At 41.2% G+C, this 27,287-nt stretch overlaps 2 protein-coding genes across 13 annotated transcripts in view; one reads left to right on the top strand and one right to left on the bottom strand.

Moving 5' to 3' along the window:
* ZRANB1 (zinc finger RANBP2-type containing 1) overlaps positions 1-21,829 on the top strand; it is a 48,097-nt gene extending 26,268 nt beyond the window's left edge. The window contains exons 4-11 of one of the 2 annotated variants that reach the window (XM_068951471.1): positions 1,842-2,029; positions 3,327-3,480; positions 6,445-6,516; positions 7,090-7,288; positions 10,696-10,816; positions 11,714-11,843; positions 16,209-16,438; positions 17,436-21,829. In XM_068951471.1, coding sequence (XP_068807572.1) covers positions 1,842-2,029; positions 3,327-3,480; positions 6,445-6,516; positions 7,090-7,288; positions 10,696-10,816; positions 11,714-11,843; positions 16,209-16,438; positions 17,436-17,654 — 1,313 coding nt within the window. In that variant the 3' untranslated portion in view covers positions 17,655-21,829. The remainder of the gene's footprint in view (positions 1-1,841; positions 2,030-3,326; positions 3,481-6,444; positions 6,517-7,089; positions 7,289-10,695; positions 10,817-11,713; positions 11,844-16,208; positions 16,439-17,435) is intronic. The other variant, XM_068951473.1, reaches the window with a different exon arrangement.
* A 1,340-nt stretch (positions 21,830-23,169) lies between these two features.
* Positions 23,170-27,287, bottom strand: part of CTBP2 (C-terminal binding protein 2) — a 147,563-nt gene continuing 143,445 nt past the window's right edge. For all 11 annotated transcript variants that reach the window (XM_068951460.1, XM_068951466.1, XM_068951470.1 and 8 more), the window contains 3 exons: positions 27,127-27,254; positions 26,376-26,493; positions 23,170-24,134 (listed from right to left, as the gene is read on the bottom strand). In XM_068951460.1, the coding sequence (XP_068807561.1) occupies positions 23,954-24,134; positions 26,376-26,493; positions 27,127-27,254 (427 nt within the window). In that variant the 3' untranslated portion in view covers positions 23,170-23,953. The remainder of the gene's footprint in view (positions 24,135-26,375; positions 26,494-27,126; positions 27,255-27,287) is intronic.

Here is a 27,287-nt window from a genome sequence, read left to right as displayed (position 1 = left end):
CTTTAGTTCGTCTTGGGTGACTGCATAGGCAGGTACTTAAACAGAGTGAAGCGTTAATGCAGAACAGGAATGTTTTCCTGTACAGTCAAGCTAGAGAAATGCATCAGACAAACAAACAAACAAACAGAAGATCTCCCTGGCCTGTTGCAACTTTTGGGTGCTCGTCCGACTGATAGATGTGTCATATGACTGAAACTTGCTTTTGAGTTTGTATTCAGGAACTTGTCTGCTTTTGACCGCCCTTGAAATGAGTAATCTAACTCTGTAGTGGCTTACTAAGTAGGGCTGATAACTTTGCAGAAAAACGTCTTGCAGTGATAATCTGTTTTCCCTCTGTTTTTTCTGAAAGCTTTATAATCTCTATATTGGAAAATAATAGACTTTCTGGCCAAACTAAGAATATTTTCCCATCTCCTGGAATAACCAGCAACCGAGTGGTTAGGATGCTTATCTGGTAATAGGAAGTTCAGGACTGAGATTCAAAGCACCAGACCAAAAAGAATTGAACTGGAGTGAGCACCTGGGGCTTTGGCCCTTTTTCTTCCGATGGATTTTTTTGGTACCTTTGTAAAATTACTGATTGAAGGATGGACTTGAGTCTCCATTTTCAGTAGCGTGGTCTCTAGAGTCCCAGGTTCAGCTGTTCTGAGTTGGAATGAGGCTTATCTATGCAAAATGATGGGAGAGGGTTTTTCATCTTTTTATGATTGAGGAAAATGATTGAATTTCAAAGTTTTGGAATGATGGGAAAACCACTACCTGCTCATCTTTAATACTATATTCTTCTTTTTCTGTTCTAGGGCTGCTGCAAATAGGGTTTCTTCTCAGTTGCGGATCAAATTTATTCTATTTACTTCTCTAGCAAAGATGGCTTGCTTAAGGTCATTTTTCTATTTCCTCAACTCACTATTCATCACACTGTTCTCTTGCAAAGAATGTACCTAAAAGAAGATCTTTATAGTAAATGGCATTTCTAAATTTAGGAAATCCTATTTGGGAAGGGATGTGGTTGAAGATAACAGATTCAGCATCTTGTTGATGGTGTATTCTGATAATTACTGCTAGGGAATGCATTCAGCATGGATGGTGTTGGTACGAAATGTAGTTCAGAAGTTAAATTTCAGAGGACTTTAGAAGACAGTGTGTGGTTTCCCCCCTCCCCACCCCCACCCAACCTCACTTTAAAAGTAAAGCGGCACAAAGTTGATGTGGTATGTATGTGTGATTTTTCTTTAATTTAGTCTTAGAGTACCGTAGATGATGACTGGATAAGTGTTCGGTTTATAGCAGAGACGGTGAACTGAAGAAAAGCGTTGTGCCCTATACCTCTTTCCAACACTAGGTTTTAAACCATAACTTCCCAAAAAAAGAGAAAACAAAAAACCTTTATTTTTCGTTCAAGATTTTTCAGAGCATTTGTTTCCTAAATGTGATCAAAATTGAAAGGATTTTTTTTTTTAAATAAGTTATAAAGGAAGATGTGATAATCAGGCTAATCTCTGTACTATGAATGAATGATTTGTCTTTGTGACTGTTGATCAGACAAAGTGATAGCGAGTGTGTTATGCTAGGTATCTCATCAAGGGCCTTCCGCACCACATGATAGCTGTCTTTTAATCTTCTGTATCTTCCAACTATTTTGGAAAATTGGAGATGATCTGGGAGGTGAGGTAAGTGCAAGGATTTCATAGTCTTCCATTTAAGAAAATTATTTGCAAGTTGCTTGGTATGTAGTTGACCTTTGTATGTTAGGTCTGTGTCGGAATAGAGGCAAAAACTGTATTGGGCAAGGTCCAAAATGGTTCATTTGCTAGCTAAATGAAACTGTTTTGTTTCTTTAGGTGTTGTAGAAGGTGATTTAGCTGCTGTTGAGGCTTACAAGTCGTCAGGAGGAGATATTGCACGCCAGCTTACTGCAGATGAAGTACGCCTGCTAAATCGCCCTTCTGCTTTTGATGTTGGGTACACGCTTGTACATCTGGCTATACGCTTTCAGAGACAAGATATGCTAGCAATTTTGCTTACGGAGGTGAGTTACTCCGGCCCTTGCCCAGATTGAATAGGAACCTTATGTAACTGTGCCACTATTTGCAGCCAGTGACGTGTAACGTTATTTGCTAGTAGACAGAGACCAATATTGTTAGAAGGATAAGTGAATTGCTGCTTTGTGCCTTTGTTCTGTCGATATTTCTCCTTAAGAAACAGTCTTTTTAAGATGTATGCATGTGGTAATCTGGAGGACTTTCAGGTTTCCCATTAAAAGGAGCAGACTTGGCATGCGTCCTGACCTTTCTGGCAGTGGAAGCAAGCCATTGTGATGCTTCCTGTGCTTTGGGTGGGGGAGAGGAAATGCCCCGGAGGCAAAAGATCAATGACAGCTTAATTTTTTGAGACTTGTAAATGAATAAGTCTACCTGGCAGTGAACTGCCAGTTTCTTCCATGGAACTCTTTGTGGCTTCTCTTATGGGGAAGGGCAAATTTCTTGCTTTGCAAATAAACTACCTTTCTCCCCCGCCTTCCACGTTGCACAGACTGGTTGCCTTGTCTCTGTGGTCTCCTTGCTTTTGCGTGTTCCGTGTTTTTGCCTGGTGTGCCTCACTTCTGGTGGTCTTTGCCCTATTTAATCTTTCCCTCTTATTAGGCTCATAACTAATTTTGTTAGTTTTTTCCACCATTTTCGTCATCTCAGACTTTACGGTTCCCTCACCTGATCCGAGGGGCGCACGTTCCTCCTCCTCCCGTCCGTTAACACTTAACGCAGTTGTGAAGGCTTTGAGGAAAGTAGCATGCCTGAGAAGGAGAAGCACCTAAGAGTGATGGGATGCATAGGGTTGAGTAATAAAACAGTGGAGTAGCTGAAGCAAGATAAGTGTAGCTGAAGTCTGGAGAAGGCCTTGTATTTATATAAACACACATTTATTAGTGTTTAATATAAATTCTAAGAATTATTTCTTAATACTAATGAATGCATTTTTAGTACCACTTATATGTGGTTAGTATTGGTGCTTTTCGCGCTGCTCTTAAGCCTAAGAAATTTAAGTATCTTAACAGTTTTTGGGAAGTTTCGTTGTAAGAAACTGTCTGTTGTGTTGTGGTAATAGAGTTGTATATATTAAACGTAGTCTGGGCTCACCCGTAACTTTTGAGGTATTTCACTATTGTTATCCAGTATCCTGCCATGTTCTGGTTATACATACAAGGGTTCACAGTATTTTGGTGTGTGTGAGGCTTCCCCCACCACACCGTTCTCTTTTTGGCTCTTCCCCCTAAGTTTTTAGGTTTAACTAGGAATAATACCGAGTGCAGTAAGTCTATTATGTTACAGGTATCACAACATGCAGCGAAGTGCATTCCTGCCATGGTGTGTCCAGAGGTTACAGAACAAATTCGTCGCGAAATTGCTGCATCTCTTCATCAGCGAAAGGGAGACTTTGCTTGCTATTTTCTAACTGACCTTGTAACATTTACATTACCTGCAGGTAATTATAAAATGCTACTTACTGTTGAAAAGTTTCTTTGTCACCTTAGTTGAGAACCGATACTTTTAGATGCGTTCTTTGACTTTCTGATGGTGGTGGTCTGTGTAGGGTTAGGATTTGGTGTTTACTAATTAATGTTCAGTTTTTGCACACTGCCGCCCATGCATCATTCTTCCGAAGCGTTGTCGTATGTTGTCATCTTCAGACATGAAGAAGCGGAGGAAGAAATGTTGTGTTCCCTGAGGAAAGGCTATGTTAAGGTTAAGGTTGGAGCCCAGATGTTTCTAGGCTCTCATATGGTTTTTATATAGCTATACTAATTTTCAGCCTTTTCTTCTAAGGCCCAGAGCTGTTCTTCCAATACGCTTTACGTTTTGAACCTGGTTACAGCAGTAGCACTCCTTGAATACTTTTCAATTACTCTGTGACCAAGAAAATACCCGTCAGATGTTTATCTATTATTAAAATTATTAGAAAGAAGATTTTTAATCGTCAGTAGCTGTTCCCTTTAATGGAAATGCCACCAGAGATGAGACAGTGTGCAATCGGGCTACGTAACATGTAGCTGAAAACTGCATTAATTAGCAGATTAGTTTTTCTTTTTTATGAAGCAGTAGTGCTGTGAGAATTATATTTGCAATCTATTGCTTGAGTGTTATCTCATCTTCTCCGCTTAACAACAAAAAAGAAAAACTACAATATTACCGCTTGTCTACAATTATCTGATTGAGACGCTTTGTTCAGTCTTATTCTGCGGGTCACGTGTGTTAGGTAGACAGCGTATAGGTACCAGGCGTCTAGAGACTCTTACCACTTGCATCGCTGTTTGGGGAGGGAAGGGAAAGAGGCTCAGCACAATGCCGTGAGAAGTATATTGCTGTTACCACAACTGAAGTTGTTCAATGTTTTCAAGAAACCTCTTAAACCGGTAAGCAGGTTATCTGACGTGTAATAACTATTAATTAATTAAGGAATAACAACGTTCAGAAGCTGTAGGGAAACCTGAAGTTGGCTTCTGTGACTGCCCTGGAATAGAAATTGACACTTCTGTACATTGAGACTGTTGATATATATCTACTTCCATCACGCTTGGTCAACCTAGCATCTCTTCTGATCAACAGTTAGCCGTTGGTCCCAAGCTAGTATTTCCAAGAATAATGGTAAATCACACGAGTCATATGTTATCTCTACAACGTAGCTTGAAAGATTGAGTGGAAATCGATTCCTAGCTGAATACGATCCTCCCAAAGAGCCGATGCACAGACGTGTGCAGTACAAAACTTTTAAACTGATTGCTGGCTGCTCTGAGTTGGTTTTAATTTAAGGAAAAACGAACTGCCTGCACCAAAGGAGACACTTCAGGAGCAATACAGGTGCTTACATGTGGGTGTCTGGTACCATTTTTAGAATCCCCAGAGTATCAGACAGCTGAGCAGGGATGGCAGATGTCACACTGCAGTATAAGAGATCTGCATGACTCTGAAGTATTACCTAAAGCCCAATCGTTACCCTTTTAGGCATTCTAGGGGATATTAGCTATTTTTGTTTAACTACTTGAGTTACTTCCTTAACTTTCATGTAGTTAAGTTTCACAACTTTGCTGAAGCTAACAAAGTTTCTCTAGTTGCTGATATATCCAGCAGCCCTTTACCTAGTACCCTCATATCGAAATGCAGGTCACGAACAACTCACGTAACAAACGGTGCGTATGCGCCACCGTTCAAGGATCACCCTCCCACACAGATTGTGTTTGGAAGCCCTTCTGGGTAGTGCTGTGCTCTCCATCCAGCTAAGAATGTCCCCACCATCCAGGGGTAGATACAAATGGAAAAGACCTGCTGCACTCTTGGGAGTTTCGGCACCTGTGTCAGCCTGTCTGGACATGGCAGTCCTGAAGCCCATGTAGCGTGTTCAAGCATAACATGGCTCGCTCTTTTAACATTCTTCTGGGGCAGCCCAGTGTTGCATCTGTGGTTCCCGGGAAAAGCTGAGAGAGTGCTCTACGGTAGACTTTTGTGCTGAGAGAAATATCAAGTTGAATACCGAATCAGTGGGCATTGAAAGGAGCTAAATGGTTGCAAGCCTATCTTATTTTCAAATCCTTATTTCCTTGCTTTTATCCGTACAAAATCTGGTCACTTACCTGCGTGTTTATGCGTGCAAGTATCATAGTAATATGTATTTTACCCTATTTGTCTCAGTATAAGTATGTTTGAGTTTCACAACATGCAGCAGTGTTTATTGCATTATGAAATAAAGGACTCGCAAAAGTTTTGCACATTACACAATTTTTTGTATTTTTTTAAGGTAAATCTGTAATTGCAGCTTGTATTTTTAAAACTTCTGGAATAGTTAGTCCTGGCATTTTCCCTGTCATAGCTCCATAGTTTTCTCATTTTCTGTCTTCTAAGTTGCCAGCTGGCCCACAGAGCAGTAGGATTGTCTGAATTATTTCTCAAAACTTTGCAAGGAATAACTAAGACAGTGGGTTGTTTCAGACAAGGATAAGCCCGGTGGCAAACTCTGCCCATGCACTGGGACACAGTAGGGTAGGGAAGTCTTTCTGAGGGATGGAAAACCACTACTTTGGATTGAAGCTGTACTAAATATAGCAGTGGTGGACACCCCCCCCCCCCCCCCCCGCAATAGGTCTTTGCTTCACTTTCTCCTTTAGAGAAATCCATTTTTACCCTAAGTGTGCTCTGATGATCCTTTCTGCATAAAAGATATGATAGTCAGCCTGAGATGTAGTGGTACTTTAGCATGTTCTGTGTCGCTTGTGATCACAAGTGATGGATCTGAAAATAACAGCAGCTTCTCAGCAGAAGCATTACGGATGGTAGGGAGAAAGGAGCTGTGAAAATTCTCCTGAGCACCAACTTGTAATGTGTCCTTTCTTTTTCTTTTGTTTTTTTTTTAATGGTGAAATTAAGTGACTCTTGTATTCATTTTCCATTTTTCCAGATATTGAAGACTTACCGCCCACAGTCCAAGAAAAGTTATTTGATGAAGTACTTGATAGAGATGTTCAGAAAGGTAAACACTCTTGAGAATGACTATAATCTTTCCTTAGAGATTTTTTAAAATTTGCCTGAAGTTTTAAATATAAATTTGATGCTTCCAAATTAATTTCCATCTCAAAATTAGAAAGATAATAACCTTTACGTTAACTTTAAAAGGTAGAAAGTGAGAATGGAGACTATAGAAACGAGGTTCGTAATGTATCTTTGGATTTAAAGGATTTAAAGATTTTTAAGAGCTTTCCAGTTTTAAGTCTGAGGTCTTCAAAGAAAACTGAACAGTCTTTCCACTTCAGAAATAATCCCCAAAGAAATGATATGATGTTTCCTTTAAGGCTAGTGTATGATGTGTGGTTTTTTTCCTTTTTTTTCTTTGACAATATTTAGCCCAAGGAAGCGCTTGCAACCTTTCAAGTTCATCTCTTTTTTTTTTTTTTTTTTTTTTTTGGTAGTATGAGGGAAAGCTTAACTATTTACCTATTTACATAAATAAAGTAGAGATTATACTATTAAGATCTTGTTCAGATTCTCTCGCTGAGAAGACTTCAGATGCTAGTAGGTTTTATAAGAGGTTATTGTCATGTTACAGAGCTAGAAGAGGAATCTCCCATTATTAACTGGTCACTGGAATTGGGTACGCGCTTGGACAGCAGATTATATGCACTTTGGAATCGGACTGCAGGGGACTGCCTGCTTGATTCAGTACTACAAGCCACTTGGGGCATTTACGACAAGGATTCAGTGCTGCGGAAAGCTCTTCACGACAGTTTACATGACTGCTCACATTGGTAAGATACTTTTTGTGTCAGCTTTAAGGGTAGCTTTCTGTGTAGCATCGATTGTAGTATAGAGTAAAAACCCCCTCACAGATTTATGCGGGATAGCGTGGATCAAAAATGTTGAGTCACGGTGTGATTCTTGTAGTCTGTTTCTAATTTATTTTAAATAAAAAATTGCTGTTGTTGGTGGCAGATATGCAGAAGCCTGTTCAAAGATAGTCCGTAATTCTTATATATGCTTCTTGATCTTCTCATTCTAACTGCTTAGTTACAGCTTTGTTCGCTATTGCTCTTTTTCCTCCTCTTTTGTCTGCTGAAGTAATGGCAGTAAAACAGACAGTGTTGACGTTTTAACTAGGGCCGTCACTGGGCCATAGAATTAATTTATCTTTCTGAATTAATTTTTGTTGTTGTACACTAGCAGCCTTTTCCAGTCCTGTGTTTTTGTTTGTCTGTTAGTGGAAAAAGTGTTGCAGCTGGACCCCCAGTGGTCTCCACCAGGTCTCAAGTATGTAATGGAACTAAGCCAAGGTATTGATAAAGGTTAACTTCAGACACAGGAGATGAGATTTCTTACGTTCCTGTAATCAAGGACAAGAGAAACGCTATCAGCAGGCCTATCAGAGGAGTAGCCTGCCGCCTTTCTGCGTTTGCTGTGCAGGAGGTCAAGGAAAGTTAACTTTAGAGGTACCTATAAATAGCCGTTGTGATTACTGCCCCCGAAATGCTTGCTGTTTGGGGAAAATTCCTAGAATTAGCATCCAGAGCTGGATTCCATGAAGTGGTGCTTCCGTCATTATTCTCCTGAGATCCTGTCTCTGAATGGATCTGTCACGACTTCAGAGTCACTTATAAGGGAATGTACATTTGGACCATGCAGGAATGTCCCTGGCATCACCAGCAGTTCCCCTGAGGCCAGAAAATAAATTTATGATAGATCAGATTTTGTTCTTTATGGTAACAGAAGCCTGCATGGCATACAAAAACACGCGACAAACTGGATTAACCAGTGTTAACTTTTGTTGACTTACTGTATCTAACATAACACTCATTATTTAGAATATGTCAAGTCTTATAAACTCTTTTGATTCTTCTAGACAGAATCTGCATTTTCTTCAGAATATACTTAATATTTATCCCTGTTGGAAGCAGAATTTTTCTTTCTTTCTTTCTTTCTTTCAGTCTGATTCGGATGCTGATTTATAGTTGTTTGAATGTAGTTGTCGACCTTCAGTCTGGAAAATCTGATTTGCTGGTTTGACACAGGAGATGTTGGTAGAGGTTCCAGTACAAACCTACACAGAGCTATATCCTTAATAGGAGCTGCTCTGCCTCCAGAGGCTGTCCGCGATGGAAATTCTTGAGGAATCGACTAGCATGGTCCTGGAGATGATACCTCAGGCTTGAGTATAGCATTCCTGAGTGAGGCTCTGCAAACTCTTCTAGTTAAATTCTGTTATAACCAATCTTTATTCCCCTGGGTGGATCTGGTGTGGGAAGAAGCTGTTACTTTTCAACATTATGGGCTAGGACCTACAGGAGACTGGAAATTACGTTGTCGTTGGTGGCTTTAATGATAGTAGTTGCTGGAGGAATAGGCTCTTAAATGGCACTCACTAGTCTCAACAACAGTACGTTTAAACTTTTATGCAATGGAATTGTTCTTTAGAGCCTTAAAAATGATGCTTAAAAATGGGGATTTTTGTAGGCAGAACTCAAACATTCACATAACTCATGTGATCCTGAGGTTGTTTAGGTACTGACAGTAGTAGAGACAATCTAGTGTCTGGTACTCAGAAAAACTTGCTACTGAAGTTTCCAGAGGCTTTGGCCTGTGGACTCCTTTTTCCACTCACCTTTAAATGTCTTCCCCCCAGCATATTTGGATTTGTCCCTCTTCTCACTCCACGTTTAGCTTTGGGTGGAGAATGGGCACGCTGTGAGTCGACTTTCAGAATTTTCTTACACAGCTATTCGGTGGTCGTCTTTTCTTACACTTCGGTCCTCTTGTGTTACGCTGAAAAGCTTGTTTCAAATGAGCTCCAAGTCTTGAGGCCTTGACTTCTCTGGATGAAGTTATCAAATTAGCCTCCCAAGCAGCATTTGCAGATAACTGTCTCTAGGGCTGACTAACTTGAAGAAAAACTTCTTAAGGAAAACATGTTTGCATTAGACCTTTTTTTTTTAACAGCATCGGATTAAACTTCTTTCAGGAGACCTGCCAGTTCATTTAGCACTAGGTGTTCAGTTAGAGATTTCTAGGGGTTTGCTGTGAGTAAGCACATAAGCCTATCAAAATGTGTCTTATGATAGTTCTTTTAAGTGAGTCAGTGGTTTTAGCTGTACCTGGGAAAACCAACCTGATAGGTAATAGCTGTCGTATCCACCCAAGATTTTAGGATGATTACATCTTTACTGAAAAATTAGGGAAGGTTTTCCCCCTCCCCAACACACTCAGTGTTATCCTTCTCAGATTTTAGTTGAACTAGTTCATTTCAGTGACTTCTTTTTTAATAAGCTGGATGTGTTCTTTGCATTTGAAATAAAGTTCATTGTTTAAAACTTGGCTGAACACTTTTTAGTAAATCCTTGTTCTGAGTACTAAATTCTGGACTTTCTACAGTGCAGTGACTGGACTGACGTTAAAATTTTAAAAGCCAACATCTTTTTTTTTTTAAATCGAATATAAAGTGAAATGACTGATATGTTAAAAAGGATGAAACACACAGAGTGCACACTAGCATACAAAAAAAAATAATTTAAACAGAAAAATAGAAACCCAATGACTCTAAAACCTTGAGCGTAAATCTGATTAACCACATTTTCCGTATTTGATTCTTATCCATCCTGCTGTATAGCTATTCCATATATTGTGGAATTACCATTCTCTGTGCTCCAAAACCTGATATAAAACAGATTCTGCCTGTTAACCACAGTCTATTTGAAGTTGGTGTGTGAATACACTGGAGTTAATTGGTTCTTGATATGGTCAGAGAAGAAAACACTTGTATTGTCTATGTGAGAAGAATGAGTAGTTTCTCTTGCATAAAACGGAAGGTCTTGATTTTGTTCCCTATAGCTCAACACTTGCATAAACCTCAATAAGGCTTCAAAAAGTTGTTACAAGATGTAGCAAGCTAGCCAGAAGCCTTTTGGGAACCTCTATCAATTACAGTGTGCTTGCTGTGGACATTAGGGATAGCAAGTGGTTTCTTAGATGAGGGTTAGCAAATGGTGTCTCCCTGAAGATTAAAGAAAAAAATAATCCTTTTTCTTGGCATATGCTTTGTTTCCACTTCAGGACAGAAACTGAGATACAGGGTTTCAGCAGGCTGAATACTGCTATCAGACGTGTGTGACTGGGTACATATTTTAATGGAATATTTTACTGCTCTTTCTCACTATTAATATTTTAGGTTCTATACACGCTGGAAAGAGTGGGAATCGTGGTATTCCCAAAGCTTTGGTTTACATTTCTCATTGCGAGAGGAACAGTGGCAGGAAGACTGGGCATTCATACTCTCTCTTGCGAGCCAGGTGAGAAGACTTCTCTCGTAAGCTTGCTGTTAGAAAGGATATTTTAATCCCTCTGAATAGAAATTTCCAAAACTTGGAATGTTGTTGATGAATAAGAATTTTTCTTATAGCAGAAAACATTCCTCTTAAGCTAGCATTCTTAAAAGAGTATTGGGCAGCCTCTTCCTACTGTATTGTAAAATTGTATTTAAAAATTGGTAACTTTTGAGCTTCCTGTTAAGCAGTACAAGGGTGCTAAAAAGAGTCTGGTTCTGTTGGTGTCAGAGTGAAATCTGTAGAGTAAACCGATACGCAATTATCTACTTAATGTTCCCTTCCCTCCTGCAACATTCAGCTCTTAAGAACATACCTGCAAATTTGTAACCTGGAACTATTAAAACTTTAGCAAGCTGACGTTTTGCTACTCCCTTCCAAAATACAAGGAAGTTACATTCCTGTAAGCTTCCAAATATAGCAATACTTCTTAGCTCCTCCTTTAAAGAGCATGCATGATTTTGGCATTATTTTATCATAACTATTTTTGGATGTGCTATTTTAATGTTTTATCATTAAAAGATATTTACCTTAACTTTTCTCAGATGGATGAGTTATTTTTAGTCTAAACATTACGCAGAACTTCACTTCTAACCAAAGAAATGAAATATGATAGATTGACTCTCAGAGATAGGACAAAGAATTAATTATTACAGTCAGATTAAGTTCTTGTGCAAGTTGAAATGTTTGTGCTTATCTCTAACTAATATGTAATAGTCTTCCAATCTTTCATTTTTTCCTACCAAAGCTAGATTGCTTACTCTTAAAAGGGCTTTCTCCCTCAACTTGGAGAATATTTTTCAAATTTAAAAATAAAGAATGAAAAAGTTCTGTTTCAAGTGTTCTCGTTTGTGTTTGGTACAGCCTGGAGCAAGTTTGGAGCAGACACACATTTTTGTACTTGCACATATTCTTAGAAGACCAATTATAGTTTATGGAGTAAAATATTATAAGAGTTTCCGAGGAGAAACATTAGGATATACCCGTTTTCAAGGTAAGTTTCAAGGTAAGAATTTTAAACTTTAGTTTAAAAGTTCAATTTAGAAAAAGTTTTAGCTGTAGAACATAAATTTAAAGGAAGTTGAAAAGAAAGTGATACGTAAGCTACTAGCCCGAAGGGGATGGAATTAGAAGAACAAAACAAAACCCCTCAAAACTTCCAGTTTTTCTTTTCTTAGAAATTGAAAGGTTGATGATTAAAATACAAGGTATGTATAGCAGACATGCTACATGTACCCATACTAAGAGCATTTTTGCTTTCCACTCAACATGCTTTTAATTAGTGACTGACATAAAATGTTCTCTTTAGGGAAAACTTAACAAAAGTTGTGATTTGTACTGCTCTTAAGACACAGGAGGCTTAAGAAAAGATGGAATTTGAAATTGTTTGTCGTAGTTTACAAAATGAACATTTACAGCTGTTAATAGTAAATTATATTTAGCACTTCCTGAAGGAAGCTGTCGAGTGTACTTCCTAAGCTTGGGGGAAGAGACAGGCAAAAGGTGAAAAGGCATTTACATTGGTGTAGGCCCTCAACAGGGTGACAGCAGTATCTGCTGCTGCTATCCTACTTTTTCAGGATGAAGGGCCATGCCTTGTCATTCTGCAGCACTGTGGGAGGTGATTTGTGAAGCGGCCCTTAAGGACAGTGAAAAGCAGTCACCCCTAAAGGTTATGTAAGGACAGGTAGAGAAAGTAGCAGGAGGATGGAGAACGATGAAGTTGGAATAGAGGAAATAGTATTTTTATTACTTTTTTTTTTTGGTACTTGATTAGTGTTGTCAACTTACTTGACTGAATGCTGTAGGGGTTCAAAAGGAAGGAATTCCGTTCATAAACGCTCTACCATTAGTTTATTGTTGGAGGCATAAGATTAGGAAGCTTTATTATACGTGATTACAAAATATTGGTCAACTGATAATGTAAATCTCATTTTTGGCAAAAACTAAATTCCATGATCTAGTTCTAATTTATCTGATATTTTGTGATTCACAGTTTACAACTAATATGATGTAAATACTGACCTATTTCTCAACTCGTACTGTAATTCTGCATACCTTGATCAGGTTCTTGCTGTTTCTCCTCTTCGTCTTCTGGGCAAGCAGCCCAGCCATTGTTAAGATAAATATGAAGATGTTATTTTGTTTAGTTGACTCCAGTCCAGTTTTGCTCAGACTGGTGTCTGCAGATTTCTAGAGAGGTGTATTCTGTTTTGCAAGCCAAATATATATGTTTGGGCAACTGGCCTGTGTGTTAGATGTTAACGCTTTAATATTTCCATGTCTATAGCAATAAAAAAAAACACAGAGGGGATTGGGAGCATCAGTACATGCTCAACAGTAAACGAAACCGACGTGGAAAGAACTGTTGAGTCAGGGAACTGCAGCTGTGTTTCCGGATGCTGGGGCACGTGCATTTTGCCCACGGTCATATTCCTGGCTTCAAGCATATCTAGGGTCTGCTACCCTACAGTTATTTCCACCTATACATCAGTATGTATTAGTAGACAATTTCTTGAAAGAGATCTAGAAGCCTCTTTTTGTGATTTAGAAAAAAAAAAAGTAAAGTAACTCTGGAAGTTGGCAAACGCATAATACGTTGCAGAGCTCTAGGCTGCAGAATCTAAGAAGCTGTTTGGCCTGTAAGTTTGGGGCAGTTGAAAGTCTTTATGGAGGAATGAGGATTTTTTGTTGTTGTTGATATCAGGTGAAATACCTGCTGTGTGTAGTTAAATGTTATCCTTCATTTAAAGTGATAAAAGTTTAGAGTGGGAAAGAACAGTTATTGGATGAACATACAGCTTTTAAAATTAAACAGGAAAAAAGACGACTGACTCGGATATCATCAGATTGGACTTGAGAAACTAAATCTGATGTGGATGGCTTCCAGGATAGGGGTCAGGATAGCCTATATTCTGGCTTTTCTGTGGCTTATCTGGGTGTCTACTGTTTTCAAACTACCTTGGCAATTGATAACCAACTCCTCTGACAAAACTTCAAAGCGCTTGGGGGTATTCCTGATAACGCATGAAACGCTCTTCTTGCGCAGCTCATCGCGAAACGTTGAGGGAGAAGGGAAAGTGTGTTACAGCGTTCTGTCTTGGGGAAGTTGTTAGTATAGCATTTTTTTTACTAAAATAAACTGGCCAATCATGAAAAAGTTGGTATAAACGCTTCCAAGAAGTGGCTGCATTTTGATGTAGAGATCGTGTTGAGGCAAACAGGTTAGTTCTGCTCCTGAGGAGTTGTTTTTGAACAGGTCGTGTGCTTACGCGTTGCGTAGTTGTAGGACATTGTCAGATGAAATGTTTGACGTTCATGGAGATCAGACCCTTTGCTTATCTAGTGATTTCTGTAGCCCTGACAACATTGAATAGTGACTGGTGCTAAAATGCACCAGACTGGGACAGAAGGGCATTAGCTGTCTGATGTAAGTCTCTTCTGCAGAGTTGGCGCTATTTGTGAGTGGAAGGTGGGGACCTTTGGTTATATCTCTGAATTTTTTGGAGGAAAGGGGGTGTTTTTTTGGTGACCCCTGGAGGGTACTGGCATTGGTGCTCTCTTGTACGTGTTGGTGGGTCAATGAGTCCTTTCAGAGCTGCGGTTGACCAGGAAGTGAAGCCTTACGAAATCCTGGATTTGATCCAAAAATGTCTTCCAAACTTCTGGAGCAGAACAGGAGATGGAAGCATGAATGGCTGGGGCGGGAGGGGGGTGGGGGGGTGGTAGGTGGAGATGAGAGTGGTCCTTTAACATATATTATTACCGAAGACTTGTTTCCGTAATACTTCTCTCTGAGGATTTCTGCTTTTGGTACAGGTGGAGGCAGAAAACATCGCTGAATGTCCTTGTTTTTTTTTGCTTTTGGTATCGGTACTGTAATACTGCCAAGACACGCTAACGTGCTAAAACATGGTGCTGCTAGCATGTTATTTTTCACTGTAACTTTGAATTTTGACCAAACGTTTGGATTAACTTTCTTTGTCCATATGTAAAGGCTTGAAACTTTTGGAAACACTCACCCCTTGTTCTCTAGCTTTCTCCTTTTCAAACCCAGTTCATTTTGTGTTTAATACTGAATTATAATGAGGCTTAATTGCAATGGAGGATGGGAGGAAAGGGAAGCTAAGATGATGATGCGTGGATTTGTCCTCACGTCTAGGTTTTGTAAAAACCTTTGTGAATCTCAATCTAAAAGAATTGGAAAATATTTAGGTATTTCTTGATTGCTGCTTCAGGAGCATGGGAAAGGGGACAAATAGTTACCAGCGGCTCCCACTAACTTTTGTGGCAGCAAAGGAAAATGGGTTTTAAACTTACACAACTTCCCCACGTACCACCCCCCCCCCCCCCACCTCAGATTTCCATTTTAACGTTGCCCTTCAGGGTCCATGAACATTGAGAGAGAAATGAAGTGCTTTGTGTTTTGCTGCAGCGTCTGTTCCTAACTTACTGGCAGCAACTGCACTATGAAAGGTTGCTATGCTACATGTGCACTTAAGTTTATGCATGGCTATTTTTAAACTGTCACAAGGTAAGGCATGCTTTTGCTTGAGTTGTCTTGCAGCAGTGCACACCAAGAATTATGTTCCTAGAAGCAAAGAGTTCTAGTTTTATTTTGAGACTTGCTGCACCTCAAGCAAATTGCTGTCTTTATCCCTAAAAATGGTAGGGAGAAAAACGGCAGTCTCTTTCAGAACCCGGGACATCACTAGTTTGTTCTGTCGGAGCAGAACAGCGTGAGCTCCATGTGCATAACTGTTGCAACTTAATTTAGTCTGTTAATGCCCAGTTCATGAGAAGACCAATTGTCCCTGGCATGGGACACATACTTAAGTACTGAATGATATTTGGTGCAGTGAATTTCTTTTAATAATAGATTTTGCAAGCAGATGGCAGAATTTTTGGATCTGGTAAAAATAGCTGTAGCTTTTTTTGTTTCTGTGATGCAGAATCTGTATGTGGGGTTTTGGGGGCTGGTGGTGGTTGCTGTTTAAAAAAAAAAAAAAAAGTAGCAAATATGAAAGACTCTTTCAAATTTATTTTTATTAATCAGCGTACTATAGATTTTAGGGGAATGATAATGAGGTAGTGGTTGGAATTATTATCCCATTTTTGTTTAAACTTGTACAGCTGCAGATATATTTTACTAATCTCATAATCTAACCCAGCGATAATTAGCTGCACTGAAAAGTGTGGCCCGTATTAGTGTAGATCAAACCAAATATGTATTAAATGCTTGTAATGTCCTGGTGTTACTGTGTTTAGCGAACAGCAGCAAGTTGATATTTTGTATCAAAATGCTTCATTACTGAAGATCAAAGTTCTGAGTCTTATCCTTTGTTTTAATTTCTTGCAGGTGTATATTTGCCTTTGTTATGGGAACAGAGTTTTTGTTGGAAAAGTCCTATTGCTCTGGGCTACACAAGGGGCCATTTCTCTGCTCTGGTTGCCATGGAGAACGATGGTTATGGCAATCGAGGCGCTGGTGCTAACTTGAACACTGACGATGATGTTACTGTTACTTTTTTACCGTTGGTTGATAGTGAGAGGAAATTATTGCACATTCACTTCCTTTCTGCTCAAGAGGTAAGAAAAATTTGCGTAGCTGATGGCGATTTTCACAGCTGCTTCTGAGCTGTGGCCTTAGCAATCTCTGTACTTCTATATGTTTTTCCATTTCTAAGAATTATAAAGGACTGTGCTGTTCCCTTCCCCCTCACCTGCGCTGATATCTGAAAAATACTTTCCCACAGATTTGATGTTTCTTTATAACCTTATAAGGTGAATGTAAATGCACTATGTATGTGAATCAAGGTGTACCTTGAAAAGGATCTAGAAATAAGGATTCTGACTTTAATGCCAGGCTGAAATCAGTCTTTCTTTTATGGATGCAACATAATTGGCTGGTATTTGCAGCATGCTCTGCTTTTTTTTTTTTTTTTTGGTGAAACTTTGCTTTTTTCTTCCCTAATAACTCTGATAATGACAGGGAACCACTTCAGTAACATTTATATGTGAGCGAAGGGAGGGAAGGAGTGGAAAGTCTTATGGCCTTTGGACTCTGAAAACCTGAAGCCACTGTGTAAAGCAGCCGTCCTGTAGATGAAGGAGGAAAAATACAGAAATCAAGTTCGGAGAGGGATATTTTTCAGCAAGACACAATATTCATAATGGCTCACAAGAGGAAGTGTTTTGTGTCAAGTACTGCTAGACTCCTCAAACTGCTTTGTGAAGCCAGAAGGTTCTTGCAAGACCCATCCTCCTTATGCTGTGCCTACTACAAATAATCAGCTGCTTACAAATAGTTGAAATATAGGAAGGCTATATTGGAAATATTTTGAAGAGTAATTCTGAAACTTTCAAATTTTTCATTGAAGACAGAGTACGCATCAGTTTGGCTTTTATTGATTTTCTTTTTTTGTAGACTGTCAGCTACTGTGAAGCAGTATGCTAATACTATCTACTTTGAAAAGGAACCTTATTACCTAGATATTTCAGAATGTCACAGGTGGCTTCTTTAAAGTTGCTGGTAATGTTTCAGTCCTCATTCTGAATTTTTTTTTTTTTTTTCCTCTCCCCAAAGATAGGTAATGAAGAGCAGCAAGAAAAGCTGCTTCGGGAATGGCTGGACTGCTGCGTGACAGAAGGAGGAGTTCTCGTTGCTATGCAGAAAAGCTCTCGTAGGCGCAATCATCCTCTGGTCACCCAAATGGTAGAGAAGTGGCTTGATCGCTACCGACAGATCCGCCCTTGTACATCCCTTTCCGATGGTGAGGAAGATGAGGATGATGACGATGAATGAGGAGGAAATGGAAAAGAAAATTACCAGCGCATAGTGTCTGACCTGGAGTTAGCATTGTGCTATAGCAGTTCGTTGTGGAACGACCTAATTCTAGAAGAAACATGCTGTAAAGGATTTTTCTAACCAGCATGGGGAGAATCTAGACGCTCATCTGCTGCGAGAAGAGAGCTAAATGGGCTGGACTACCATTTGTACAAAAACAAAAAGAAACAAAAAAACAGCTAATTTTATTATCAAGACAGAAAAAACATTTTTCTCTCTGATTGTAAATCTGTCTATAAATGTACCGCATGTGGTTGTGTAAGAGGTTGTGTAATAGGAAAAGTATACCAGCATCTTAATTATCGCAAAGAAATTTTTCAACTAAGGGCACTTACGAAAGCACATATTAGATGGATATCTGTTCCCTTTGAGATTCTTTTACGGTAGTAGAACTTGGTATTCTACATCATCTTTTAGATACTCTGACACATTTCCGTGAAAGGCCCTTTTATGTGAAATCTCACTAGTGCCCAAGTCAGATTGTGAGGTTTTTTTTTGTTTGCACAAAATATCCACAGCAAGTCATAAGTAAAAATACATTCATTACTTTATTAATATTTTAGTTACTGCTGTGCCCACTATAATAAAATCTAATCTCTACGGAACAAACTGGAAGAGAAGCTAAATTTTTCATTGAGTGAAATGATCTGTTTCCTGAAAAAGTATTTTCTATGTCTTTTTTTTCCTTCTAATAGCTAATAGATTCTTTCAATATGCTTAAGAATATTTATTCAGAGAAGTGACCTAAAATAATAAGGGTTTTATTTCAGTGAGCGAATGCTAAACAAATTTGTGTGAAACTTGAGAACTCAGACATGACTTGAGAATTTCATATTGTCCAAACTCAATCTTGCTGTGATACAAACTCTATCATTTTATCATTTATTCTTTCATCAAGCTAAATGTTGCTGCAAATGAAAAAACACCTTTTTAAAGGGTTGCTCCTTGGTCATTAAATCTAGTGAGAAAACACATGGCAGTTCTAATTAAAAAGAAGAATCTATGCTAAAGTTGTTTTTAAAGCACTGTGTTATGTATTTCTCAGTATGTAAACCTGGGAATTTCTTGCATGTTGATTGATGTGGCCATACTTAAACTTATGTAAGTTCCTAAGATTGTAAGTTCAGAGTATATTCTCCAGTAGAAATTTTATTATATTTGATAACTTTAGCCATGTAACCTGTAATGGATAAAGTTTATCTAAAGTCTCACTTAAACACTAAAGGTTAATGCCAGTTTTTACATATACAGTGCAATTCAGGTTGTCTTGAAAAGCACTTTTGATGGTGTGGTGGTTGAATAAGGAATTCTGCAGTAGATGAAATTGTTTTACTTAGAATTTGGAAAGAAGCCCCATAGCACATATTTTTATGTAGTTCAGAGCTATGGAAACCCTGAGGAACTTGCTGCTTTTTCTTCCAAATGCTGCTTAGATGGTGTTGAAACGTGCACAAATTCCTACAGAAACTTGGTGACAACACCAAAAGTATAGAAATAATGAAGTACTGTATTAACTTAGCAATTTTCCCATCACAGATTCCATTGAGGTTTATTATGAAATGTTTTCACCTTTTTGGCCATTAGATCTCCTCTGATTGGTGCATGCGCAAATTTTCAGGTAAAAGAATGCATGTTTATCTGCAATATACGTATGATTTACCTGAATTAAATAGGCAAATCGCAGATACTGAAGAGGTTCCTTAAAAGCATATAGTCCTGTTTCAAGTTTACTTTCTAAATTTTTTTTTGATTTTTTTTTTTTGGTCCTTCCGATTTCTTCTTACCTTGCAGTGAAATCCTTGTATACTTTGTCTAGTTGATGACTTAAAAAGGAATCCCTGTCGGGGGAACTGAATGCAGAGTAAGCTGGGATGAGAATTTACATTGTGTGAGCTGGTCTGCACCGTCTGCTAGGGTGGGTGTCATCTTCCTGGCATGGTGCGACTGAGACGCTTGAGGGTCCTTGTGGTTCCGGACTGCGCATCCCAACGCAGGAAGTACACGTGCAATGACCAGATTGCTGTAAATTCGTAACCCAGCTTCCCCAGGGCTAACTTCCCTGGGCAGACACTTGTTTAAATAGACAAAAAGATGGGCTCCCACCTTCAGTAGGCTACTTCAAGGGACGTGTCAAAGCCGTGCACAACTTCCCCCCTGGCCCCGCACCCCTTTGGATTTGCAGTAATGTTCCACTCAAGGAGGGAAAGCTTCCTTGGAAAACGGGGAGAAAAACTAATGTGAAAATATACCTTGAGCCAAATTCTCCTGAGAGCCTGCCTTGCCTTCTCTCTCATTGTGATACGTGGGCAGCCTGTGTTGTGATCCGATTGCCCCCCGTCCCCAGCAAACACTTTACGTGGCAAGTGGACGTTTCCCGTACAGCCAGTTAGAGCTGTTGGTAAGAAGCATGCACCGCGCTCTCTGCTACTCAGCTAGTCCTGGTAGGAGAGGACAGTCCTGGTACTTCAGAGCTGTTGGGCTTGCTCACGCATTGTTTTGTTCTGATGTGCTGTAAAATGGTATGTTCAGGTTAATGAGCTTCACCGGTCAGTTCGGAGCTGGTGAAGCGTCTCTTTTTCAAAATCGAAGCAACCCAAACCTCATGTACCTGTAGATTAAAGAGATGCAAACCTTTCCTGCTTTGCACTAGCACCGTGGTCAGTGTATGTTAATGGGTACTCTCCTTGAATTGCATACTTGAAAGTTTACAAATACTGATACTAATTTGCAAAAGCTACCTTGCAGCTTGTTGGCAAGTTCTGCTCTATTAGCCAAGTATAGATACAATTTGTTTTCTTGATGGTATTTTCCCTGTACGTCTGCTCGCAGTAGCACGTGCTTTCCTAGCGCAGAACTTGGCTTTTCGTTGCTACCGCCTTTACATCTGGTCCTTTTTTCTAGTTTGTTTATGAATTTCTCAGTGAAAAATCTGTTTCTCTTCTGTTTTAAATATATTACAATGCAGTAATTCTGGATTCTTCCAGAGTTCCTGCTGCATGGCTTATGGCAAATACCATTAGAATGTGTTTACTCCATTAACAAAGTAGCTTTGCTTGCATTTAGAGACCCTTAAATTTCTTCTCTTTTGTTCTCACCCTCTCCCCTCCCTCTCACCCTCTTTTGTTCAGTAACTTTCTTTTACTCCCCCCCTCCTTTTTATTTTTTTACTTTTGTTTAGAGTGTCCGTCGCCTTCAAGCTGCTTGTTTTAAACTACTCTGGCATCCTTGATCGATGGGAAGACTCCCCGTCTGCCGCAGTATGGTTCCCTGTCAGCAAGTAACAGGCGCAAATCTCGAGCAGCAACTACTTATCTGTGGTTTCCTTGCCCAGTAACTTTTCCATTTGAAAGGTGCAACATCCTGCTTCATGTTGCTTCAATGTATCTTAAGTGTGATGATAGTCTTCCCTTTCTGCTTCCATGTAATCTTCTCTTTGCATATTTTGCTGGTGTTTGCACTACGGACACTTGAAACCTGAAAGCGGAGGGTAACTTTTAAAACTGCCGTCTTGTTACTAAAATGCTTGCTTTAGTCTGTAGCCTTTGGATCTCTCTTTTTTTTTTTTTTTTCTTTTTTCCTTGTTGAACTTGTAGCACTTTAGTAGAAAGCTCTCTGCCTACATTTGCATCTGGGAGTTTTGGGTTAGGGGAGGGATTGGATGAGAAATACGGCATTTTGCCATTTTCGGTGAGGTTTGGGCTAGGCCTCTTCCTTTGCTGGTGCAGAGTCCACTGCTGGCAGTGGATGCACGAGGAGCCCTGGCGCAACAAGATGCTGCTCCGCGGGAGAGTACTGGCACCCATCTGCGACGCACCTGCTTATTTAAAAACAAATGAAAGTACCAGAGCTAGTTTATTTTTAAAATAATTCTAAACCTTAACATGAATTAAATGTTTTCTCTTGGTTTTTACCGTCATTTCAATGTTTCCCAAATACTCTCTTTGTAACTAACCTGTTTTATCCTCCTGGTTTCTCGTGGTGTTTTTGGATAATCACTGATGTGCTGTGTTGATCATTGACAAAGAATGGTCACTCATCTATGAGATGTGACCTTTTTTAACATGTTTGAAGCTGGTAACTAGTTTTCAGTTTAATTTAAAGCAAACAAAAAATACAGAGTTTTGTAACCTAGACACTTTTTGGTTTCAGCTCTTTTTTAAAGTCCCTTTCCGGACCACGTTCTTTGCCCCATCTAGCGAGGTGGATGCTGGCACTCTTTGAGGCAACTTAAAAGACAGGGTGGAAACAACAGGCCTCTTGGCTAGCGAGGCTCGAAGTTGCTAGCACCTCTTCAGCATGGTTTCAGCTTCGTTCTCTAGCAGGTTGTTAATGCCTCTAACTTAAGCATTCACAAAAAAGTGTGATTGCTGAGGAATAGCTGCCTTCATAGCTTAATGGAAACCGTACTGATCTCTTCCATTTAGGCTCCAAATAATGTTCCACCTGATCTTAAATGTTAGCAAATTACAAATATATTATATTTATAGTGATACTTTTTGCTTACGGATAGCACCGCCAGAGAGTCCAGGGCAGGAAACTAGAGTCGGCAAGTGTTGCCTCAGCAGCGCAGTTTTAAAGCTTGACCTATAAGCAGCGAGCTTGAACTGAGTTTCTGCAGCACTTCTCAAAGCTCGTTGGAGGAAGCCAAGGACGGATCCTCGGATGACGTAAATCACTGTTTTGTTAAGGTGTCATTGTTGTGTTGACCTTGGCAGCAGGTGGTCCCGTCTGCTGCTGCAGGGGCAAAGCCGTACCGAAGCCAGACTTGGGGCAAGCTTGCGTGCTCGCACCTGGGACGTCGGATGGATCCTGTTTCAGGAGGGCATGGTGTGAGCACAGTTGCGTTTATCTGAGTACGCGTTCTCAATGTCTTCAACTGAAAGCATTACTAAAACTGCATTGAGAGCTCTTCCCTTTCAGAAATTATAGAAATTTTATCACTTTTTATTGAAAACTGCACTGAACGCTAAATGTCCACCTTTACAATAAACAAATACAATAACGGTAACACACTAAAACAAAACATACTTCTGATAGCCATTGGTTTTTTTCTGTTTGGGACAGTTTAAGTTTTTTTTTTTTTTGTCACAGAAACAGGAATGTACCCATACAAAGGCTCAAAATAGGCCATCGTTTTAAAAACAAAAAGGCGATGATTCACAAAAGACTATGAATATAACATGTAACTAGTTGATACAAATCTAATAGGATTTGTTAAAATCAGTCACATCTAATAACACATTTTGAAGTGTTCTTGTATAAAATATCACGTGAAGAAAAGAAGACTTTTATCAATGTCTAAAAAAGTGGGTTTTGTTCATAGACAGTCTGACAAGTTACCATAAAAAGTGTTTCCTGAGACATAAGGAAATGCAACATTATTCTTGAACCCTTTCCAGCTCAAGACTTTTCCACTTGATAAAATAGCTGCAGATTTAAAACTGAGAAAATATATCTGAGTACAAATAGTGTGTGAAATTTAATACTCGTTTTTTTTTTTTTTCCTTTCCTTTTTTTTTTTTCTTTGCATCATTGGAGGGCATAAGTAAATGCACAGCTACTTTATTCAGTGTATTGGGCAGAGGCGAGACCGGCAGTTTATGTCTTATTAGTTTGGGAGGGCAGCGGCTGATGCCAGGAGCCTTTTCAGCCCTCCCTGTTCTATGGCTGTACCTCAAACCGACCAGGAGAACGTCTGTTACGTGTCACTGGCCCTACGAGACTGCAAAAGAAAAAAAAAAAAAAGGTTTGTCGTCTTCCATTTCTAAGCCAGTATTGATGCCTCCTGCTAGAAGAGGTAACCAGATACAAGAGTTAAGGAAAGGGCTGAAGCCACATAATGGTTTCCTCTTAAATTTCTAAGTTAACTCCGTAAGGATTGCTTAATGCAATTATTTGAAAACAGGTGCAGAAGCCCTGTTCTTCCCAAGGAATTGAGGGAAAAAATCTATTTTTATTCATGTGATTGATGCACAGATGAAGGAAACTTAACACACAATAACAGAAGTTGATCATTAATGTATCACATCCTAGTTTTCAGCGCTTCAGTAAGCAGATGACTTCTTTAGGGCTTCTCCCCAGTCTTGACTGCTATCACTTTGTCGGTAACACTGGAACATCAATGATGCATCTGTCCAAAATCAACATTACAAATTTTGTATCAAATTTCTTTTTTTTTTTTTTTTCAAAGTTCATGTATAACTTCTTTTCCAATGTCTCTTGGTCCCAAGTTTATTGAATGATTTTTAAATTATCTGCTATTGCTCGTTGGGATGTTCCCTGTTGTCCCCGTGTTTTGTGGGCTGGTTAGGCGATGGAGCTTGGGAAGGATGTGCCACTGTTGGAAGATTGTGAGTAACAGGGATGCCTCCGGGAATGATGCCCTCCATCGCTGCTGGTATTCCTCCCGGGGCGACGCTGACCATGCCGGGCGGATACCTGGGGGGGGGAAGAGAGAGAGCCAGTGCTCGGCAGAAGAGCACAGCGCTGCCCCGACAGCCCTCTTGGACACTATGGAGAAAACGGGAACAAACGGCTCCTGCGCCTCTGCTGTCCTGCAGTTGTCTATCCTTTCACGTTACAAGGGACAAAGTTAAACTAACGCTGCTGTGAGTCAAAAAAAAAATAAATCCCTATTTTTCACTCAGTGTGCATGAACTCCCTCGCCTCCCTCCCTTCCCTGTTGGCAGCTTCTTAATCTTTCCAGTTGTGTAGAAGTATGACCAGTCATGGCAGTAAATGTTGACACTAGCCTTAAAAATGCATCTGTCACATTAAGAACTATTTGAAATAAGCACTGCGGTAGGCTTAATGCCAAAGCTCAAAGTGGAAATTTGCAAGCAAAGGCCTTGCACATACTTTGCAAATAAATATATATGAAAATATATATTATATACATATGATATATATATATATATTTTTTAAAGCAAACTTTGGCTAAAGAAGACAGCCTTTGCCTGAGGTACTTGAGATGAGCCAATCTCGTTTAGGCTTTAAAAGGAAAAGGAAGGAGGTTTTATTTATATAGATTACTTTTTCATACATGTACAAAAAAAAAGAACCTCCCCCCCCCAACACTCCCCCCCTGCAAACCTCCAGTGATAGAGATGAAGATGACTCTGCAGGCTCTAGTTACTATTAGCAGAGCATTTTATATGAACCTGATTGCTCTAAGCCTTTATTGCATTGTGTGCTTAAGCTTGAGACTGTTCTCTTAGTACCGAAAGCAGAGACATGCTACCATAAGCAACAATTTCTTGTGACTCAACTGCATGAGGAGATGAGTAATAATTTTCAAATGCAGATAATTTTTCAGATCAGTTGCTGAAGGAAAACAGCAGCTATAATAAATGCGTAATGGCCAGATACACAGATTCTTCTTTGCAGGAAAATGTCACGCTGCTGTTTTGCCAGCTGCTTACAGGCCCTGAAGGCTCCTGCCGTAGGTAACACCAGACACGAATCCCCTGGGTCTGGGCCACTATCACCTGCGAGACTTGAACTAACTGCAAACGCGCCTCCCAAAGCAGCCCGCGTCACAGGAAGGTAAAGCAGCGTGAGTATTCCTCTGCTGCAGCGGCGTTTGGGTTGGCTGGTTTTCAGCTGCGAGCGGGTGGCGCAGGTCACCAGCGATAGCATCTGAGCCGTTGGCTTCAATAGTCATTAGTGGCCACAGCGGCCAGGAGCCCAGCCAGACCCCTCCTGAACCTGTTTCTGTGTCATTTTCTGTAAACGCTGGCGCAGAATTTACTCTGCATGACAAGGTGGTGGCTGTTGTGGCATCCCCAGCCTTCATGACGCTGCTTTGTTACCTTCTCTTTGCTTTATTTCCCCCTTTTTATCATCAGATCTTTCCTTTTTTCCCCCCAACCCTTCCTCTTCTTCCTCAAAGCTGGAGATTGGACTCTGCTGGCTAATCCCGTCCCTGCTGAGCCCGTGCGCGCGCGGTGCCCTGCGAAGGCTGCGCGCAGGTCTGCGGAGGAGGGCCGGGGGCCGCTGCCCCGCTCTGCTACCCGGCTTGGTTTCCTTTCACACCTTGGAGCCAGTTGCGAAGCCAGGCGAAAACTTCTGCCTCTTTTGGCGAGATTAAGCTCGTGAGGCGTTTGCTAAGCAATCAGCTTGAACGCTTTCAGAAAAGCCAAACACCAGCATGCCTTTTTTTTTTTTAAATCCGCCGTGCTTGTTGCTACCTTTGACGCCTATGCCGGGTTACGGAGCGGGCGCTCGCCGGGTGCCGCGCTCCTGCAACGCGACCTCAAGTGCCCCGCGGGCTTTTTTCTTTTTGCATCCCTGAGCGTATTTCCGACGTGCCGAAGGCTGCCCGCGCTCCCGCGGGGGCCTCGGGCCCGCCGGCGCCTACCGGCTCGTGCTGAGCCGTCCGAAGGGGAGCACTAAGTAACGCTGATCTCCGGGATTTAGTGGAAATTAGGCCACTGTAATATGGACCTACGTTTGGCGGTTTATATATTGGCTCACTAATCCGTGACCAGGGCCAGGCTCGCAGGCCGAGCAAACGCATACAGAGGTGCTTTAGCAAACGGGGGGGTTAAACCCCCCCCCAGCTCTGTGGCTGCAGGTCAACGCTGAGCAGGGGCCAGGTGGGGTTGGTGCTGGGGCGTTGGCGCGCTAGTGGCCGGAGCGGGGCCGAGCGGGCGGCGAGGGGCCCTTGCGCCAGCTTACCTGTATGTGGCACCATTGAGCTCCGGATGAATCGCCTGCTGATCCAGCACCGACCAGGGAGCGGTTGTGACAAAGAACTCCTTGTTCACGCAGTTCCTTAGGCTTTCGGGGATGCGACCTGCAGCGTTGGTATAAGCGTGCGTCAGGCAAGCCGCAGACAGCTTTATCGCACCGCTGCACACTACAATTTTTCCAGTAGTGGAAAGGGGGGGAAAAGTCCCAAACGCTCTCGGTGCAGAAGACCCTTCTGGCCACCCCCATGGTGAAGGGGTGGAGATGAGGCCGTGCTCCTGGACCGGGGACTTCCCTGCGCCCCGGAGAGCCGGTGTCGGAGCAATGGGCAGCGGGACGCGGAGCTGGGGCAGGCAGGTTGCTCGGGGGGGGCAGTGTTTAGGGGATGAGAACAACCTTCCTGCTGGCCTGCGGCAGCGCTCCCTCGGCGCAAGCTCTCTCAGAGCAACTTTTCTAGGCTCCTTCTGCGCTCTCTTTTCTAGGTCAGCGCCGCCAAAGGGGGCAGCAACGCTTGCCCGGCCGCCGCCGTTCCTGCCCCGTCGCAGGCACTGCCTTACCTTAGCGGGAGCTAACGCTGCCGGTGGCCATCACAGCTCCTACGGGGATGTAAATTAGGGTTGGACTCCCCCCCCCCCCCCCAAAACCTGCTGCGGAGGGGCAGGAGAGGCCAAGCGCTGTCCGTGCGGGCGCGCGGAGAAGGAAACCGCGCGCAGCTGCCCGGTGGGCGGGCGGGGGGTACCTGTGATGGCACGCCGTATCTCAGTAGCAGCAGCTTCTCGCATCTCTAGTGACGCCTGCTCGCTGTACCAAGCGGTGTGCGGGGTGCAGATTAAATTAGGAGCGTCTTTCAAAGGGCCTTGAGCAAAACTAGAAAGGGGGTTGGGGGGAGGAAAAAAAATG

This window comes from Struthio camelus, chromosome 7, assembly GCF_040807025.1.
Source record: "Struthio camelus isolate bStrCam1 chromosome 7, bStrCam1.hap1, whole genome shotgun sequence".
NCBI classification, from domain to species: domain Eukaryota; kingdom Metazoa; phylum Chordata; class Aves; order Struthioniformes; family Struthionidae; genus Struthio; species Struthio camelus.
This window is presented reverse-complemented; position numbering and strand designations above follow the sequence as displayed.